We start from the raw sequence: 19,464 nt of genomic DNA, 5'->3' as shown, positions 1-19,464 counted from the left end.
ATCAGAAAGCCCTATTGACATCTCATAGTTTTGCACGTGGAATGAGCAACACACAAATCCTGATGTAAACTATAGAAGTTCAAACAAAGAAAATGTCGTTGTGGTCTTATCTGAAATCTTTGCATAAAAATATCAGTCATTCTGACCTCTCTTCCTGTCTGGCTATTTACATGAGATTTGTTTGCAGGAACTGACGGGCAGGTTTCTGAAAAAGGAAGTTTAACAGGATAAGACTTTTGCAAGAGTTGAACATCACAATAATCGCAACCTTATTTCCAATGGACATCGGTTCTGTTGACAATGCACTAAAGGCTTGACCCAAAGTAAATTTACTCTTTGTTAATCTTCTATAAAGTTGGACCTAGGATTTTCGGGCAGACACACATGCGCAGAGCAGTACATACCAAATGTCAGGGCTCCGATAACTACTCCATCCTGCATGTAATGAAGGAAAACAAATCGTACAGTATTTCCTATTTACATGTTCGCCTTGTAGCATAGGAACAATCATGGATTTTACTCCTGGCGCAAGGTGCAATTCATCACTCCGTTTAGTTGGCGTTTGCCCTGTGGTGACCGTAACCAGTCATTCAGCAATTATCTATGTTACACCTCATCGGGAATTTTACACGTCTATTGAAAGCATTTGGTTAATAAATTCATAGGACTACAGCTTCATAGTGTTCCAATTTTTTAGGTCTCGCTTGCCAGCGCAGATGTCTGCAGACCTATTGTTCCCAAATCACTATACTATATATAGGGTATGCTCTGGCTCCACACATTGTAGTTTGTCTCTGAACTTCTGCTTTGTGTATCCTTACACCTCCTACGGAGTTGCTTAGATTATACAGAATGAGGGATTCGCTTTCAATCTCAAAGGTACACCGAATAATGACATTCAGCTCTCATTGATGAACTGTGTACAGAAAATCTTTTTTAGTTTTTCTTTTTTCACTGCAGCAGGGTTTTTTTGTTGCACTATTCAGTTAGCACTCAAAATGCAAGCTGTATCTATTAGTTTGCCACGGTTTGTTCATAGGGGAGCGTTCTGTTGATGTTCAAGATCTGTGGTATCAGACAAGAGAATATACATTTTTACCAGCAGAGTTAATTAATACAGTAATAATGTTCTGCTATCCCCTTAATATGAGCTTTCCTAATAGGTGAAATATTATGTTATTTTAATTTGTATGGTGCACATAAGCCAAGTAAGTGTATAGCCTTGTAGCACTGTGGGCTTGCTCAGATTGGGATGTACAAAACAATCCGGAGATTCCTCACAGACCCCAGTCGGAATCATCCAATGTTAAACAGCATGTCCATCACAGGTGGTCATGCTAGATGGAATGTATGTTACTCATTGAGGTTGGAGGTTCCAACGGAGCAAAATTTTTCCTCTAAACTCCTACACCTTAAAACCATCCATACAATGGAAGGTTTACAACTCATTACTGACCTGCATTGAAGTAGTAAGCTTTAGTGCCAGACAAAGTTAAAAGACTTCCAATTTTTAGACACAGCAAGTAAATGCACATTAATTTTTTGACACTTTCCTTCTACAAATAGTTTACTTTTGCATTGTTAAGATATGCTTCTGAATATACCTCCTAGCCGAATCGGGACTCGCCCAGGTATATATAGATCAACACAACCCATGGAGTTGCACAAAGATCTTTTCTTGTACTGGTGCTTACTCAAGAAAAAAAAAATGGGAGCAGAAGCAACTTTGGGTTAAGGAATTCACCTACGGGGGGGGGGGGGGAGGCGGCAGCCAACAATCCATGCTTAATTCAAGTGAAAAAGTGAGCTACATCCTGCACATAAACCTGTCTGGAACCTTCCCTATCAACGATGAGAATAAAGATTTAGCAGTACACTGAAAATATCCGACTTTACATGAAATTCCCAATCAATGCCTCTCCATCAAGCAAGCCAGAAGGAATCCATTGTCAATGTCAACAAGACCTGCCCTGGTCCAGGGCTGGATCTTTAGGATGAAAATAGACGGATTCACAGCACAACTTGCAAAAACGTAACATCAGTTTAATTCCAACTGTCACATTACCTTCAAAATCACGCTCACCAATAAAACACACTTTGAACCAACTACACTTAATGCAGAATAAAGATTTGTCTCTATGAGGCAGAGTTCAGCATCATGTCCAAACCATTTTCTTCTTCAACCGTTTCCCAAAGTCAGTGGTCTCCCTCTGAAGAGCATTCTTACTGCTTTTGCGAGTCCTAAAATACCAAAATTGAATGGCCACCCCTCCGCACCCCCTCAGATGGGTTTACATTGCCATCACTTCACTGTAAGTCAAGAAATTGAAAAATATATAACAATACGGATTGTGGACAGATTTTTAGCATCACTAATGGAGAACCTGGTAGAGCATTTCTGCCCCGTTGCACCTACAGTATCTAATTAAGATGGAAACCTTGTCAAGGAGCAACTAATTTGTCATCAGCCTGATGGTCAACTAAAGAGAACGTGCATTTTCTCGTTTGCATAAAGCATTCTTTCCTCCTTGCATCGTCAACATAACCTTTCAACACACCTTGCTGCCACTCTGAGGCCTCCATAAAGTAATATGTCAAAGGACCCTGAGGCAACATAGCTACCCCATGAGGACACAAACTCTACAAAAAATACTACAGATCAGTCTCTCTTCTCCCCTGCTTCCCATGCCAGCAGGCTAAGAAAGTTCACTTCATTGTGGAGGCTGCTGACTTTCCTTCTGTGACCCTTCCCAGATTCAAACATAGGACAAAGTCATGTGACTTGCAGGGTGCCACACCACAGACGAGTTACGCCTACCCAGAAAAGGAGATCCTTAGTTCATGGAAACTGTTGCCACCCCCTCCTCTTTGTGTACCCCACTGTCACATCTACTGAAACCAACTTCTGCCACCCTAATACCTATGAAACTATGGTTGGTGTTCTGACATCTCACAAAAACCTTTGTGAGGGACCAGTGCAAAGCAAACAAGCATTGGCATAGCCAATAGGTCTCACTTTTGGGACCTTTATAAGTATTTAGTTTTGCAGTACAATATCCTTGGTGCAACATCAGCTGTTGCATGGCTGAACACTTATAAGGTCCCAAAGGCGAGGCCTATTGGCTATGCCAATGCTTGTTTTCCATGGATTTGCAATTCCTCAACCCTCTGGACTAGTTCTGACCCATACATCATAGTGTCTAGTCACTAAGCGCCATTAAAAAATACAGTTAACATTGCATTGTACTTATCATGTTACACAGCGTTCCTCTTCAAAGCTAGAGCAATGGTACCAATACTTGTATTGCAGCGTTAGGGTTTCAGCAATTGATATGAAATCAAATGTTCCCCAGTGGATTCGCGAATTAACGGTCCGGTATCTGTACATTTTAATACTTGGAAGCCCACCTCACTCACCTGCCCCACAGCACATAATTCGAACACTTATTTCTCAAAACTACTGAACCGAAATTACCCTGAACCAAGAAAAGGCTCTTCCTGATTAAAGTTCTAGTTCCATGCTAAATTTGATGTCATTCTATTCAGCATTCTTTTCTGTAGAGGAGAGCAAATATTGCTGAAGCAGTTAAAACGAGAAATGCTGCTTTTTGAACGCTACTTGCCCCACCCCAGACTTACCTATCTGCACAAAACCTGCTATCTGAACCTCTGTAGGCTTGACTTTTTTTTTTTAATGTTTTTTATTTTTTATTCATATTCGTAAAATATCATGAAAGCTGTAGCAAAACGAAAAACAGATTTTCTTGGAATCTCAAACCTAACCTTAGGTAAAGTTATCACTAACTTTGTAGTATTTTATGCACAGATACATATATAGATGGATTATAATGTTAAGCGCTACTTTCTTTTCCTTCGTTGTACCAGGATCCCTTGACAACAGTGAGGGAACAGTGTGAGCAGTCTGAAAAATGCACAAAACTGCGAGAGAAACTGGAAATGTGTGACCAGCGTGTATCCTCCAGATCGCAAACTGAAGAGGAGTGCACAGAAGAGCTCTTCGATTTCCTGCACGCGCGGGACCACTGTGTAAGTAAAACCAGTTGAAGCGGAAATACTCTGACCCTCGAGGAAACTATTCTGCTCTTTCAAATCAGTCTTCTGCTCCCTTTTCATTATCTTCTACATCAATCATGAAATACGTTGGGGCCAGTAGCAGAGTACTTTGGGGTGCAATGGGAGGCAGGCAAATATTGGGTTATATGCAGAACAGGATAACTCTAAAACTATTTCAATCTGAACAACAGTTAGTTGGATTTCTGATCGAATTATTTTACTTTGTCATGGAGAAACTGTACGGAGCACAAAAATACATACTTTCTACTTATGCAAAGTAATGTCCAATCTATGCAATCACTTGGTAGCTTTGTTTTAACTGGCACTTTTTGAATCTGTTCAGCTGTTGACACATGCATTTTCCAGGCATCTCTGAGATGCCCATTCATACTCCTTAAGCTACACATCAAAGGTTGTAACTTGTAACCTGCAGGTAACACAAGGATCTCTGCAGCAGCTGTCCACAGAAAATACAAACCTGTGACCAAGATGCTGCACATTGCGCTTTGCGGCAGGAACATTAGCCCTCTATGCCAGCATTCTCTGCCACGTTTATTAACCATCAGAGTAATTTAACTTTGATTATAACATTGAAATTTCTAGGTACACAGAGTTCTGCAACAGGTGCTTGGACACATAAGATGATTTAAAATGTTTGTGACCAATTATGTAATCCAGAATAAACCTACTTTTAAATTTGCCCCTGTTGCTAATTTCTTAGGAGCAGAGTTTTACAAAAAGTGTATTTTGACTGTCAAACTTTCTCTCTTCGTGGCTTGACCATTATGGTTCCACCCCCTTTCAGCTGCCACACTTTGACACCCAGTTACGTGATCACACAGTATTTTATTCATTTCCTTTAGTGATATCCATTTCTCCATAGGTCAGGTATACGCAATGCTATGCTACTTCAGGGGGTAACTGGATGGAAAGGCATAGGGTTTAAAAGAGATTTTCATACATTGGTTCAAGACTGACGAAAGAGCAGACCGTCTTGAGGTATCATACTGCGGTATCTAAAAGACTATAAAGGTTACTTTGAAGTTCACATCTTGGTCAGTCGTACTTTAATGGCCAACAACGGAAAAATAATCTTAACAGTGCCATGATTAACGTATCTCTTCGGAGACACTTTACACATTTGACTTTGCCAAAGGGGTTACATTGTACATACCATGTTACACAGGGTTACTCTTCAAAGCTAGAGCAATGGTACCAATATCTGTATTAGAGCGTTAGGGTTTCAGCAATTGATATGAAATCAAATGTTCCTCGCCCACTCGCTGTCCCTCACCCAAAGCAACTGACTTACCCACACTTCTTGACGATGACACCGATGTGTTGGTGTCTGGGATCTGGATAGGAGTGTCTGGTGTTGTGGCACAGTTACTGGAGATGTACTAGTCCAGTAACTGGGCTAGCTGTCAGAAGGGTAGTAGCTGGCCAGTGTGCCAGTCCACCCTGATACCCTCATATGACTCAAGAGATGGTGGACTGTACCGCAGAGCTCACTTTTCACAGGTTAGGTTTTCTATTAGCAGGGCAGCCACAGGGACAGTTCTACTTCTACCAGTGTATGACAAAGCTAAAGACTATACAAGTTCTGGTGCATGGATCAAGGATTAGATGGTAAGTTATTCAACAGTACACTCTTCCCCCAGCAACAGATGGTAACCGGAAGCTCCCACTAGCTCCGACAGTCCTGGGGAGGGCTCCAGGGCGAAGCAGTCTCGCTTTCAATGACAACATGGAGTTAAACAGGTCTCCCTCGAGGTTGATGTGCAGCAAGTTTCCTTATGTTGAGGAGCTGCCTGAAAACTCCTCAGAAAGCTATGTCTCTGTTACGATGCCATGCTTCACAAACATCAGCCCAGCTCCTTTCCTCAGACGGGCAAATTTTATTTTACTGGTAACCAATGACAGAGACACCGTCTCAAGTTCGAGCTCCATCCACGGCTCTGAAAAGAGAATGCCAATCCAATCTTTAGACTCCACTCCTGGATCTTGGCTTCCTCTGCGACCCTGTGCCTGTGGGTGCCTTGTCAGAAAAGAGAACAGCCTTGAACAACCAATTGGCTGATATGGCCAGACATTTATCAATCCCTGAGTGAGAGGCTAATCCAATCAGAGTGTGTGCTACTTTTGCTTCCTGGGTGCCCCTTCAATCATTGATTTTTCCAGAGTGGGGCGACCTCTTGCCCCAACCAGTTGCACTGCTTGTTGCGCCACATTGGCAATATGTTAACTTGCAAATTAATCCATCTTGTCCACATAGTCAAAAATAAACATTATTTTCTTTAGTTCAATCTCTTTTTACATCCACACGCGGTATTCTGTGCAATTTCCCAAGTTTCTACTGTTCTGTCTGTGCCCCTCCGGACCTCTTGAAAGAACATGATCAATGCAAAGTCCATTTAAAAAAGGCAGCGTTTATTCTGTACACCCAATGCATTTCGGGCTGAAATGCCCTTCGTCAGGTGTCACTATAAGTAATGGTAAAACAATTATCACTTGCGTACATGATTTAACATCTGATTACAATTGTCGTCGCTAGTTCATCTACAATATTCTAATTACGCCATTTTACATCGCAATCCGCTTATTTATACCCACAACAAGCCTCTAGGTCTGTGGTGCTGTTTAACTTCACCCTTTAAACTGAACGTTCCAATGTCCCCATTCAATCTTAACCCCCACTTCTGGCTGCATAACACTGATCTAAATTACCGCTTCCCAACCTCTCTCCATTCACTCCCGTCCACATCAACTCCCACTAATTTATTGCCTCTCGCTCGTTTTTCTCTTATCTTTCACATCCCATTATTTCCTCAACCCCCGGCGATCGGACACAAGCTTTCAACTAAGATGAACATCATAGCTGTTCACATACCTGCCACGAGTCTAAAACCATCGAATCCTCATTTCCATATCCAAAGCGATTGTTAGCGCACTCTCCATCTTGCTTTTAACCAAATCCCACCCTCCTTCTGCCTTCCAATTGGCCCGCTCCTTAGCTTTTCCCGCCATATCGACCTGTTAGAAACCCTTGTTGAATATCATGAACTACATTTCCCATGATGCAATAAACCTGTGTCTCCTACGTCAATGCGGAACATTCTTCAACGCCTCAATTGTTTATTTCTAAAATAACATTGGCTTATTATGCCTGTCATTACATAACATTTCTTTGCATTTCAACACTGTCTTTAACAATGAACCGAAGATGTTTTGCCGTCCGTGTAGATTTGTAAGTTTTTATCTATCATTCCAGTTTCTCCATTTTTTCTGCGGGTGCTATCCCATAGCAGGGCAATCAACATTAATCAATCAATCAATCAAAGACATTTATAGAGCGCACTACTTACCCGTAGGGTCTCAAGGCGCTGGGGGGAGGGGGGTGCCGCTACTGCTCGAACAGCCAGGTCTTCAGCTTCTTCCTGAAGGAGAGGTGGTCTTGGGTCAGGCGCAGGTCGGTCGGGAGGGAGTTCCAGGTCTTGGCGGCCAGGTAGGAGAAGGACCTTCCTCCTGTAGTCGCTCTTCGTATGCGGGGGACGGCGGCGAGGGCGTGGTTGGCTGATCGGAGGTGGCGTTTGGGAGCGTAGAAGTTGATTCGGTTGTTGAGGTAGCTCGGGCCTTGGTCGTGTAGGGCTTTGTGTGCGTGGGTGAGGAGGCGGAAGGTGATTCTTTTGTTGACGGGGAGCCAATGTAGGTCTCTCAGATGTCCGGAGATGTGGCTGGTTCGTGGGATGTCGAGGATGAGTCTGGCTGAGGCGTTCTGGATCCGCTGGAGTCTCTTCTGGAGCTTGGCGGTGGTACCGGCGTAGAGGGCGTTGCCGTAGTCCAGTCGACTAGTGACGAGGGCCTGGGTGACGGTCTTCCTGGTCTCGGTGGGGATCCACCAGAAGATCTTCCGTAGCATGCGTAGGATGTTGAAGCACGCCGAGGAGATGTTGTTGACTTGCCTGGTCATGGAGAGGGAGGAGTCCAGGATGAAGCCCAGGTTGCGTGCGTGGTCTGACGGTTTGGGTGCGGTGCCCAGGGCGGGAGGCCACCAGGAGTCGTCCCAGGCGGAGGGTGAAGAGCCCAGGATGAGGACCTCCGTCTTGTCTGAGTTCAGTTTTAGGCGGCTGGTCGTCATCCACTCGGCTACCTCTTTCATCCCTTCGTGCAGGTTGGCTCTGGCGGTGGCGGGGTCGTTGGTCAGGGAGAGGATCAGCTGGGTGTCGTCGGCGTAGGAGATTATGCTGAGGTTGTGTTGGCGTGCGATGGCCGCGAGGGGGCTCATGTAGACGTTGAAGAGGGTGGGGCTTAGCGAGGATCCTTGAGGGACGCCGCAGATGACTTCGGTGGCTTTTGACTTGTACGGTGGTAGGCGGACTCTCTGTGTTCTTCCGTCGAGGAAGGAGATGATCCATTCCAGAGCCTTCTCCTGGATTCCGACGTTGCTGAGGCGCTGTACTAGGGTGCGGTGGCAGACAGTGTCGAATGCCGCGGAGAGGTCTAGGAGGATGAGGGCCGCTGTTTCTCCGTTGTCCATCAGGGCTCGGATGTCATCGGTGGCGGCGATGAGGGCGGTCTCGGTGCTGTGGTTGGCTCGGAAGCCAGACTGTGAGGGGTCGAGGGATCCATTCGTCTCAAGGAAGGCGGCCAGCTGCTTGTTGACAGTCTTCTCGATGACTTTGCTGGAAACGGGAGGAGCGAGATGGGGCGGTAATTCCTGAGTTTGGTGGGGTCCGCTGTGGGTTTCTTGAGTAGAGCGCTGAGTTCGGCGTGCTTCCAGCTCTCAGGGAAGGTGGCGGTGTCGAAGGATGTGTTGATGATGTCTCGCAGGAGGGGTGCGATGACAGCGTCGGCCTTGTTGAAGACGTGGTGAGGGCAGGGGTCGGTCGGCGATCCGGAGTGGATGGAGTTCATCGTGCGGATGGTGTCTTCGGTGCTGATCGGAGTCCAGGCGTGGAGGGTGGTGGTGGGGGGTGGTTGTTCGGTCGTGGTGTGCGTTGGTTGGTTGTTGAAGCTGTTGTGTATGTCCGCGATCTTGTTGTGGAAGTATGAGGCGAGGGAGTTGCAGAGGTCTTGCGATGGGGTGATGTCGTTGCTTCCTGCGCTGGGGTTGGAAAGCTCTTTCACGATGTTGAAGAGTTCCTTGCAGTTGTGTGCGTTGTTGTCCAGCCGGTCCTTGAATGCAGTTTTCTTGGCGGCGCGGATCAGCTGATGGTGCTTCCGGGTGGCAAGCTTGAAGGTGGTCCTGTTGTCCGGTGTTGGTTCCCTTCTCCAGACTTTCCCGAGGGCTCGGCAGTTCTTCTTGGAGCTCTTGAGTTCGTCGGTGAACCATGGGGCTTTCTTGCTGCCGGGTCTGCTGGGCGGGGTCCTCAGCGGGGCAAGCTCGTCCGCGCAGCTGCTGATCCACTTCGTGAGGTTGTCGGCGGCCTGGCTGGGGTTCGCTGAGCTGGCAGGAGGGTGCTGGCTCAGGGAGGTGGCTAGCTGGTCGGCTGTGATCTTGTTCCAGCTTCTGCGGGCAGCCTGTTGCTGGTGGTGGTGGGTCGTCGTTCTTTTGAAGGTGAAGTGGACGCAGCTGTGGTCCGTCCATTGAAGCTCTGTGGCGTGGCTGAAGTCGATGTCTGTGCTGGATGAGAAGACTGCGTCGAGTGTGTGTCCGGCGAGGTGGGTGGGGGTGGACACCAGCTGCTTGAGTCCAAGATTGGCGAGGTTGTCGAGCAGGGTGCTGGTGTTGCGGTCGTTGTTGTTCTCCAGGTGGAAGTTGAGGTCCCCCAGGAGGATGTAGTCAGCGGAGGGCATGCGGGCTGACGAAGTCGGCGATGTCCTCGCTGAATTGGGTGCGTGGTCCCGGAGGTCGGTAGATCAGGGTGCCTCTGAGGGTGGTCTTCGGGTCGGTGTGGATCTGGAAATGCAGGTGTTCGGCGGTGGTCAGGGTGTTGTCGGTGCTGGTCGTGAGACGGATGGTGTTCCTGTGGATGATGGCGATGCCTCCTCCCATCTGGTTGGCGGTGCGATCCCTCCGGGTGATCTTGTAGCCCTCTGGGATGGCGATGGCGATGTCGGGAGCTGAAGAGGCGTTCATCCAGGTCTCCGTGAGGAAGGCAACATCTGGAGCTGTGGTGTCTAGGAGGTTCCAGAGTTCGATGGCGTGTCTGTGGACGGAGCGGGTGTTGAGCAGGATGCACTTGAGGAGGGTGCTGCTGGTGTTCGACTTGGCGGGTGCTGGTGCGAGGCAGGTCCGGATGCAGGTGAACTTGCAGGCGTGACAGCTGAAGGGTCCGTGGGTGTGTCTCGGGGTGGCTTGGTGGCATCCCGGGGTTCGGCCGGTGTTGAGTGCGTTGAGGGTGGCGGCGTCGTACGTCTGGCGGGTGGGCTGGGGTCTTCGGGAGCCAGGGGTTCGGGCGCTGGGCGCGGGCCAGGCACGGACGGGCGCAGATGGGCTTACCTTTGGCGCACAATCGGCGCGCCCGCTGCGCGTTCGCACGGTCGCCATATATGGCGAAGTGCGCGGGGGGGGGGCGGAGCAGCTGGGAGGCGGGAGCGGGGAGGGTACAGAAGGCAAAAGGGGCGGGGTTTCGCGGCGGTGGCGGGAAGCGGGGAGGGAGGGTGAACGGCGGCGAAAACAGCGGCAAACAGGAAGGAAATACACAATACAGAAAAGAAACAGGCAATACAATTTAACAAAAGCGGATTGACAAGGCAAAAACAGCAGGGGCAGGTTAGGAGAGCAGGGACCACGCCGCTCGGGGGCCGGGGGCGTGGTCACGCGCCGGTAGCGAGGCAGTCGGGCAGGGAGGGAGAGCACACGCAGCAGCTGGTGGCCGTGCGGCGCGGGGGTGTCCTAGAGCTAGGTCACACTCACCTGCGGCGCACGGTCGCCATATATGGCCAAGTGCGCGGGGGGGCGGAGCAGCTGGGAGGCGGGAGCGGGGAGGGTACAGAAGGCAAAAGGGGCGGGGTTTCGCGGCGGTGGCGGGAAGCGGGGAGGGAGGGTGAACGGCGGCGAAAACAGCGGCAAACAGGAAGGAAATACACAATACAGAAAAGAAACAGGCAATACAATTTAACAAAAGCGGATTGACAAGGCAAAAACAGCAAGGGCAGGTTAGGAGAGCAGGGACCACGCCGCTCGGGGGCCGGGGGCGTGGTCACGCGCCGGTAGCGAGGCAGTCAGGCAGGGAGGGAGAGCACACGCAGCAGCTGGTGGCCGTGCGGCGCGGGGGTGTCCTAGAGCTAGGTCAAATTGTACATTTGTGAGTGTGGGATGCACTCCTTTTCTTCAACCTTAATCCTTGTTATCCAAAGCTATTCTTAAAGTGCGTGCAAACTGGGGTAGTGCCATTGCCCAAAAGACACCCAAATAAACACATTTTTCCAGAGTGGGGCGACCTCTTGCCCCAACCAGTTGCACTGCTTGTTGCGCCACATTGGCAATATGTTAACTTGCAATTCTGTATTCTGTGCAATTTTCCAAGTTTCTACTGTTCTGTCTGTGCCCCTCCGGACCTCCGGGGTTAAGATTGAATGGGGACATTGGAACGTTCAGTTTAAAGGGTGAGGTTAAACAGCACCACAGACCTAGAGGCTTGTTGTGGGTATAAATAAGCGGATTGCGATGTAAAATGGCGTAATTAGAATATTGTAGATGAACTAGCGACGACAATTGTAATCAGATGTTAAATCATGTACGCAAGTGATAATTGTTTTACCATTACTTATAGTGACCCCTGACGAAGGGCATTTCAGCCCAAAATGCATTGGGTGTACAGAATAAACGCTGCCTTTTTTAAATGGACTTTGCATTGATCATGTTCTTTCAAGAGGTCCGGGGGGGCACAGACAGAACAGTAGAAACTTGGGAAATTGCACAGAATACCGCGTGTGGATGTAAAAAGAGATTGAACTAAAGAAAATAATGTTTATTTTTGACTATGTGGACAAGATGGATTAATTTGCAAGTTAACATATTGCCAATGTGGCGCAACAAGCAGTGCAACTGGTTGGGGCAAGAGGTCGCCCCACTCTGGAAAAATGTGTTTATTTGGGTGTCTTTTGGGCAATGGCACTACCCCAGTTTGCACGCACTTTAAGAATAGCTTTGGATAACAAGGATTAAGGTTGAAGAAAAGGAGTGCATCCCACACTCACAAATGTACCTTCAATCATTGAGGCATATTTCCTGAATGTTCACTTCATGATTATTCTGTTTGAGGATGGCTCTCCCAGTCTCTTGGTACCTGTCTTTCCTATCCCACCAGAGGAATTTTAATTAACTCAGTACCAGTAGGGCCTTACCATCACCTAGGAGAAAGGGAGAGGCCTGTCACAGCATATGGATTCTTAGCTAAATATAGATAAGAGCTAGTGCCTACCTCAGCCCACCAAGCTTCTACTATAAATAGGTACGGGCACAGGGAGCTGGACTGTCCAGCAGAACAGAGACCAGCTTGGCTTGTACTAAACAGAGTGGCGTACCATCCTCACCCAGTGAACCCACTGGCTCTGAATAACACATCCCACAATTCACCGAGGTAAAAAGAACCCAGGTAAGGGAGACTGCACAGACTTTACCAGAAGGGATTTGGTAGTCATGGCGCAGGAGTACAGGTACCCCTGAGTATAGCTGAATGCTGCCACCACTGTCAGTCTACCACAGTCTGGGTAGAGCGGGCAGTAGCCCCTCTCTATACATGCCTTCTGGACCGCCGCACCAAACTTTAGGGTCTCCATCCATGTTAACAGGAAGATCCTCAGAGGACATGCGTGATTGTCATGTTCACGGAGGTAGAATTCTAGAAAACCTACAGTACTTGTAAGTTGTAAGTGAATTGCCAGGAGATCAGCATAGGGCAGGGAAGCATGCTCTCCAGAGCCATGCAGAAAACGTCCTGTCCCAATTCACTTCAAGTTGCCTTTGCACCCATATTGTAAATCATGTATAATGCAGCTTGAACAACGGTATTGCAAATGAGTGTGAAAAGTGGTTCGAGGGAAAGTTATGACTGCTCTCATGGGAGGGGGAGAACAATGTATTTATTACTAAATGGGATTACTAAATGGGGTCTAACTCATGGTACATAGGAGTTGGAAGTAGAAGTGATCGTAGTGGAGAGAAGTTAAGGTTCCACAAGCAGTAAACACGCATAAGATACATGCCAACTACCCACTACACTCTTCAAAGCACGGGTACACAAATAACACATGCAAAACACCAAAAGCCCATACATAAGCACACAGTCATGCTCAAAGTAAACACTGCAAACACACTGCTAATATAACTCGCTATACCCATACAACGCATGCAAACCATATAAATGCTGCCAACAAGTGCTCCTATACGCCATACCACACTAACCATTTCAATACATGCATACCCAAACATTCACTTACCTACACGCATATACAGTACACACACATGCATGCAGGCACACTATATAAGCGAGTGCACACAAACAGTGTTTAGAATACACTGATACAAACATACGATAAGCTGAGGTGCTTAAATACACTCACATACACAGGTTGCAAACTGGCACACAACAGCAAAAGCTTGCCCCTAAATGCATTCACACAAACAGCCATATTTCACACCCATCATGCATATGCATACACCTCAAGCATACATAAACATGGTGAACATACTCACCCCATTCTTGCCTCTTACCCCATAGGACCATGGTTTTGTTGTGGCTGAAGAAACAGATGACTAAAGAGCTCTCAATATGAAAGTGTCTACAAAGAGAGACTAAGTCTAGCATTGGTAAAACTTCTGGATGTGTGAGAACTCGTATAGTCTTACCAGCCCACCCTGAGAGGGCATTTTATTGGGAGGTGCATTTAGGGGGAAATGAAGAGACTGCAGTAAATTATTCATCCACGGAAACATGAGGTAACAAGGTACCTCAAGCTTCAAACAGAACAAGCATTGGCATAGCCAATAGGTCTCGCCTTTGGGACCTTATAAGTGTTTAGCCATGCAACAGTTGCATAACTAAATACTTCTAAGGTCCCAAAAGCGAGACCTATTGGCTATGCCAAGCGGCAGTGCGGCCGCAAAAGTGAAAGTAATCGCGGTAAAGCGTGGCGCGCGTGCCGGCGCACATGCACTGTAGCTCTAGGATGGCCTGGTAGCACTTTTTAGAGCCCTCTCAATAAGTCTCGCCAGACCAGCGCATGCGCTGGGTCAGGCGAGACCTAAAACTGCCGGTATGCAGCTTCCCCCGGAAATACATATCTACGTTGGTGCAGTATAAACTTAAGATCCTCTCAAATAATGGAGCTGCACATGGTAAGGTATGTTCAGTACAAGTTCAATTCTCTAAAAAGTGACATAAAGGCATATACATAAGACGTCACACCAGGAGTATTGGTTACTTCTCAGTTCTCCTGCTGCTCTAACTTATCCTCCCAGTTAATAGCACATAAAAAAGGCAGAGGAGACGGACCACATCACAGGACACAGCACTACTTCCTTCTCATATTACAAATTGATACTGCTTTATGAAAGAAATGACTGACACTTCATGACAAAACAGAGTCAAATCTATGAGAGATTCCATCACAAAACGTAGACTTTTTTGTTTTGTTTTACGGTGATGTGGGTTGCGAGAACTCCCACATGTTTTATTGCCTAGAATCCCCTGCAAAGTCACAATTTCTTCACCTTTCTGCGAAAGAAAACTCCAGAATTTCAGACAAATGGCAAACGTCTTGCCATCCATTGTGTGGGTCTATTGCACTGGACAGGAATAGGTTATCACGTGACCATGTGAAGACTGTGTATTGATTTCACTCAGTCACAGATTTGTCCGGTTTCTGCAACGTTTGTACCAGGCGCACCCATGAGGGACTGTTTTTATTGCCAGAAGTGCAGGGAAATTGAGTTGTAGGAGTTTTGCTGATGCCCACAAATCCTGTAGCTCTCTGTGGCAGCAATGTTAGCAAATTCAGGTTTTTTTAACCAATGTTTGACTTTAAAATTTGCAGGTACTTGCCGCTTGGAACACAATAGTAGCTGAAAACTGTACACGGTACAGCCACACGGTACATCAGCCATATAAAATCTGCTAATTTGTGAAAGTTGTCTTACCAAATGTCACTGTTTTATACCCTGCAATATTCCTCTTTATATCCAATAAAATATACAAATTCTCTAAAAGCTTGATATACAAGTCTAGTGTACACCACCTGCAGTTGTGCTTGGCATGCAGACCCCCGAATTGGTGCACGACTGATAATACAACTGCGTGCGCCAGCCACCTGAAGTAAGTGCTGTATTGTATACTAACATCCAGAACCCTACCGATATCTGCAAGGCAATTGCAGCGGTGCACCGCATGCCAACAGCATACATTGGCTTATCCCTAGTACTAAAAGTACGTGAATGTCATCAAGCTGCAGTGAGCATCTTGGTATTATTAATGGTAGTATTAATATTATGAAAAGTATGATTATTATTTTGCAATGCTTTTCAGCATCACAAAGCCAAAAGGTTGCTAAACGCCTCTATAGGGGTAGCCTCTTTGGCTTTTCCAGTGCTCGTTTATTGGTGCTCTCCTGCCTAATTATGCTATTTTCTAAAAGGATGGCAGTGGTCATATCTGGATTGGAGGCTTTATGCAGTCTCAGTTACAAATTAAATATCCACTGTATTAGCAGACAGAAACCATGCTAGTTCAGCGTTATGAACAGCAATAGACGTAGCATGAATTAGATTAGAGGTGGTGGTAACTGTCATAGCACTCTGGTGGACGTTGTTCATTCTTCTTTCGAAACCATTATGAGACGAAGGGCTAGTAACAGACATAAGAGTCAATCAATCAAGCATTTGTAAAGCGCGCTACATACCCGAGAGGGTCTCAAGGCACTGGGAGGGGGGAGAGGTGGGGGGGCTGCTACTGATCGAAGAGCCAGGTCTTGAGAAGTCTTCTGAAGGCCAGCAGGTCCTGGGTCTGTCGTAGGTTGGCAGGGAGATCGTTCCAGGTCTTGGCGGCGAGGTAGGAGAAGGATCTGCCTCCAGCGGTGGTTTTCCGGATGCGAGGAACTGTGCTGAGGGCGATGGTGGCAGAGCGGAGGTTGCGGGTGGGGGTGTGGAAGCTGAGTCGGTTGTTGAGGTATGTTGGTCCGGTGTTGTGTAGCGCCTTGTGTGCGTGAACGAGGAGCTTGAAGGTGATCCTCTTGTTGACTGGGAGCCAGTGCAGGCCTCTCAGGTGGGGTGCGATGTGGCTGCGTCGGGGGACGTCGAGGATCAGTCGTGCCGAGGCGTTCTGGATTCGTTGTAGTTGTCTCTGGAGCTTGGCTGTAGTTCCCGAGTAGAGGGCGTTCCCGTAGTCGAGTCTGTTGGTGATGAGGGCCTGGGTCACGGTTTTTCTCGTGTCTGGAGGGATCCACTTGAAAATCCTGCGGAGCATTCGGAGGGTGTTGAAGCAGGACGCGGAGACGGCGTTGACTTGCTTCGTCATGGAGAGGGAGGAGTCGAGGATGACCCCCAGGTTGCGTGCATAGTCGGTGGGTTCCGGGGGTGTGCCTAACGCTGTGGGCCACCAGGAGTCGTCCCAGGCTGATGGGGTGGGTCCGAGGATGAGAACCTCCGTCTTGTCTGAATTCAGCTTCAGTCTGCTGTCCTTCATCAAGTCGGCGCGGCCTTCATTCCTCTGTGGAGGTTGGCTTTGGCGGTGTTGGAGTCTTCGGTGAAGGATATGATCAGCTGGGTGTCGTCGGCGTAGGTGATGATGTTGAGGCTGTGTTGTCGTGCGACGTGGGCGAGTGGAGCCATGTAGATTTTGAACAGCGTCGGGCTGAGGGAGGAACCCTGTGGAACGCCGCAGATTATCTCGGTGGTTCTTGAGCAGAATGGAGGGAGGCGGACACTCTGGGTTCTGCCGGAGAGGAAGGATGTGGTCCAGGCCAGGGCCTTCTCTTGAATTCCGGCGTCATGGACGCGCGCTGCTAGGGTGCGGTGGCAGACCGTGTTGAAGGCAGCTGATAGGTCCAGGAGGATGAGGGCGGCTGTTTCTCCTTTGTCCATCAGGATCCTGATGTCGTCAGTGGCGGCGATGAGGGCGGTCTCGGTGCTGTGGTTGCTGCGGAATCCAGATTGGGATGGGTCCAGGACGTTGTTGTCTTCGAGGTAGCGGGTCAGCTGTTTGTTGACAATTTTCTCTGTCACTTTTGCTGGGAACGGGAGCAGGGAGATGGGCCGGAAGTTCGAGGGGTCCGCCTTGGGTTTCTTCAGAAGGGCGTTGATCTCGGCGTGCTTCCAGCTTGTCGGGAAGGTTGCTGTCTCGAAGGAGCTGTTGATAGTTTTCCGGGCGTGGGGTGCGATGGTTGTGCTGGCTTTGTTGAAGACGTGGTGAGGGCAGGGGTTGGATGGGGATCCGGAGTGGATGGAGTTCATGGTTTTGATGGTGTCTTCGTCGCTGACGTGAGTCCAGGCGGTCAGTCGGCGTGTGCGGGTGGTGATCGCAGGGGTGCTGGGCTCTGTGGTGGGTGTGGGGGTGTCGGAGTTGAAGCTGTCGTGGATGTCGGCGATCTTGCGATGGAAGAAAGTGGCCAGGGAGTCGCACAGGTCTTGTGATGGTGGGATGTCGTTGGTGTTGGACCTGCGGTTGGAGAGTTCTTTCACGATGCTGAAGAGTTCTTTGGTGTTGTGTGCGTTGTTGTCTAACCGGTCCTTGAAGGCGGTCCTCTTGGCGGTTCTGATGAGTTGGTGGTGTCTGCGGGTGGCGCTTTTGTGGGCCTCGTGGCTGTCTGGTGTTCGGTCGTGAAGCCATTTCTTCTCCAGTTTCCGACAGGTGCGCTTGGAGGTCCGGAGATCTTCGGTGAACCAGGCGGCTTTCATGTTGGTGTGGTTAGTAGTGGTGGTTTTGAAAGGGGCGAGGGTGTTGGCGCAGTCGTTGATCCATTGTTTGAGGTTAGTTGCGGCGGTGTCTGGGTCGGTGGGTGGTCTCAGGGCGCGGGTGGTAGTCAGTTGGTCCTTGGAGTCAAAAGAATATTCAGTACAAGAAGACACTAAAAACTGGCCAGCTGGAGACTGGAAGTTTACCTACCACCCTATGTCTGTTGCGAGGAGTTACGGCTATATGTCTAGACAAGCATTTGCGAGAGTTGGAACTAATGGAGGTGTAAATGACAATGTCTTTTACCTAAGTGCTGTGCAGTGCATTGGGTTTTGGGACTTTAAATGTGTTTAGCAATGCAATATTTTTTCCTGGGTGCTGTGCCGCCAGGGATTGAATAGCTATACAATGACTATACTCTGGGACATGCTTTCTGATTCAGTAATATAGGCATGCCCAAGGAAACATTTGTGGACACATTACAAAGCTTGAGGACCCGTGATGTCGAACTGAAATGTGACTCCTGTGGCTCCCTCCCTGGCTGTAGAGGGCATAAAACAATAAAATATACATTTGCCTTTTCCTGTCGGTGTGGGAAACGCCATAAAAGGAGGCCATCTCCTGAAAGAGCTTCTTCTCACTTTTGCTTTGAACGGGCTGCTAGAAATACCTTTGCTTTTGTGGGGGACAAAAAATAGTGCATTATTGCAAAAGAATTAAATGCACGTTAAGCGGCGTTATTTGAGAGTAAAGAAAGTAGAGAAAGGGATTTTTAATGAACTTGGAATATTTTACATATATTGGGGAACCCTGAGTTATGCTAAATGAAGTGTCCGTTTTTTTTTTTTTGTTTGTTTTTACACCAAACTTGTCTTCAAAAAGGTACGTTTCAGTTTAAAATTGTCATAATTCAAAGAAGCAGGTTTAATTTTATACAGGATCCCTTTAACTTTTTGTGGATTACCATTCCGAAGAAAGAGATGCTGAAATATGCCTGAGAGTGGCATGGTTCTCTGCCCTTTGAAGTGATCCTCCCAGTTATTGGGTGTGTGGCAGATTCAGCCACAATATAGCCCCCAGCTCACTGATGGCCTATGATTAGCTGTTAATTGCCATATGTGTTTAACATCCTGCCCCCTCAACAACGCCAGAGCACAAGTGAACAAACTGGAATATCTGCTTTTAGAGCTGGTGTGACACGATGCTTCCGCAACTGCATAAGTGAGTCAGTACTAAACATTTAGATCTGGTTAAGTTTGCAGTTAGATGAGAACTCGTATGCTTTACCAAATCGGTCACAAAGATGCTGCCTCGTGTTCTTTGGTACTCTGCGGCAGGTAGTCCTGCATTCAAAATGGACAATTCAAAACTACAAGTTCTAGAATGCCCCCAAAAATAGATGAAGTTACTGAATGCGGACATGGAGCGACAGGGATGACCGCAAAGGCTTTGCATTCCAAGCTAACCTAGGTCGCTTCGAGACATGCACATGTGATTATATGAAACTCCTCTGCTGTGATTTTAACTCCCTCCCGCCGAGATCCCTGCCACCCAG

The 19,464-nt window shown here is 47.9% G+C and overlaps 1 protein-coding gene across 1 annotated transcript in view; it reads left to right on the top strand.

Annotated features, from left to right (window-relative positions):
* UQCRH (ubiquinol-cytochrome c reductase hinge protein) overlaps positions 1 to 19,464 on the top strand; it is a 71,786-nt gene that overhangs the window by 39,323 nt on the left and 12,999 nt on the right. Inside the window, exon 3 of the mRNA XM_085602750.1 lies at positions 3,886 to 4,047. Coding sequence (XP_085458876.1) covers positions 3,886 to 4,047 — 162 coding nt within the window. The remainder of the gene's footprint in view (positions 1 to 3,885; positions 4,048 to 19,464) is intronic.

Source organism: Triturus cristatus, chromosome 4_2 (genome assembly GCF_964204655.1).
Source record: "Triturus cristatus chromosome 4_2, aTriCri1.1, whole genome shotgun sequence".
Lineage (NCBI taxonomy): Eukaryota > Metazoa > Chordata > Amphibia > Caudata > Salamandridae > Triturus > Triturus cristatus.
The sequence above is the reverse complement of the archived record's forward strand: the minus strand, read 5'-3'. Positions and strand labels throughout refer to the sequence as shown.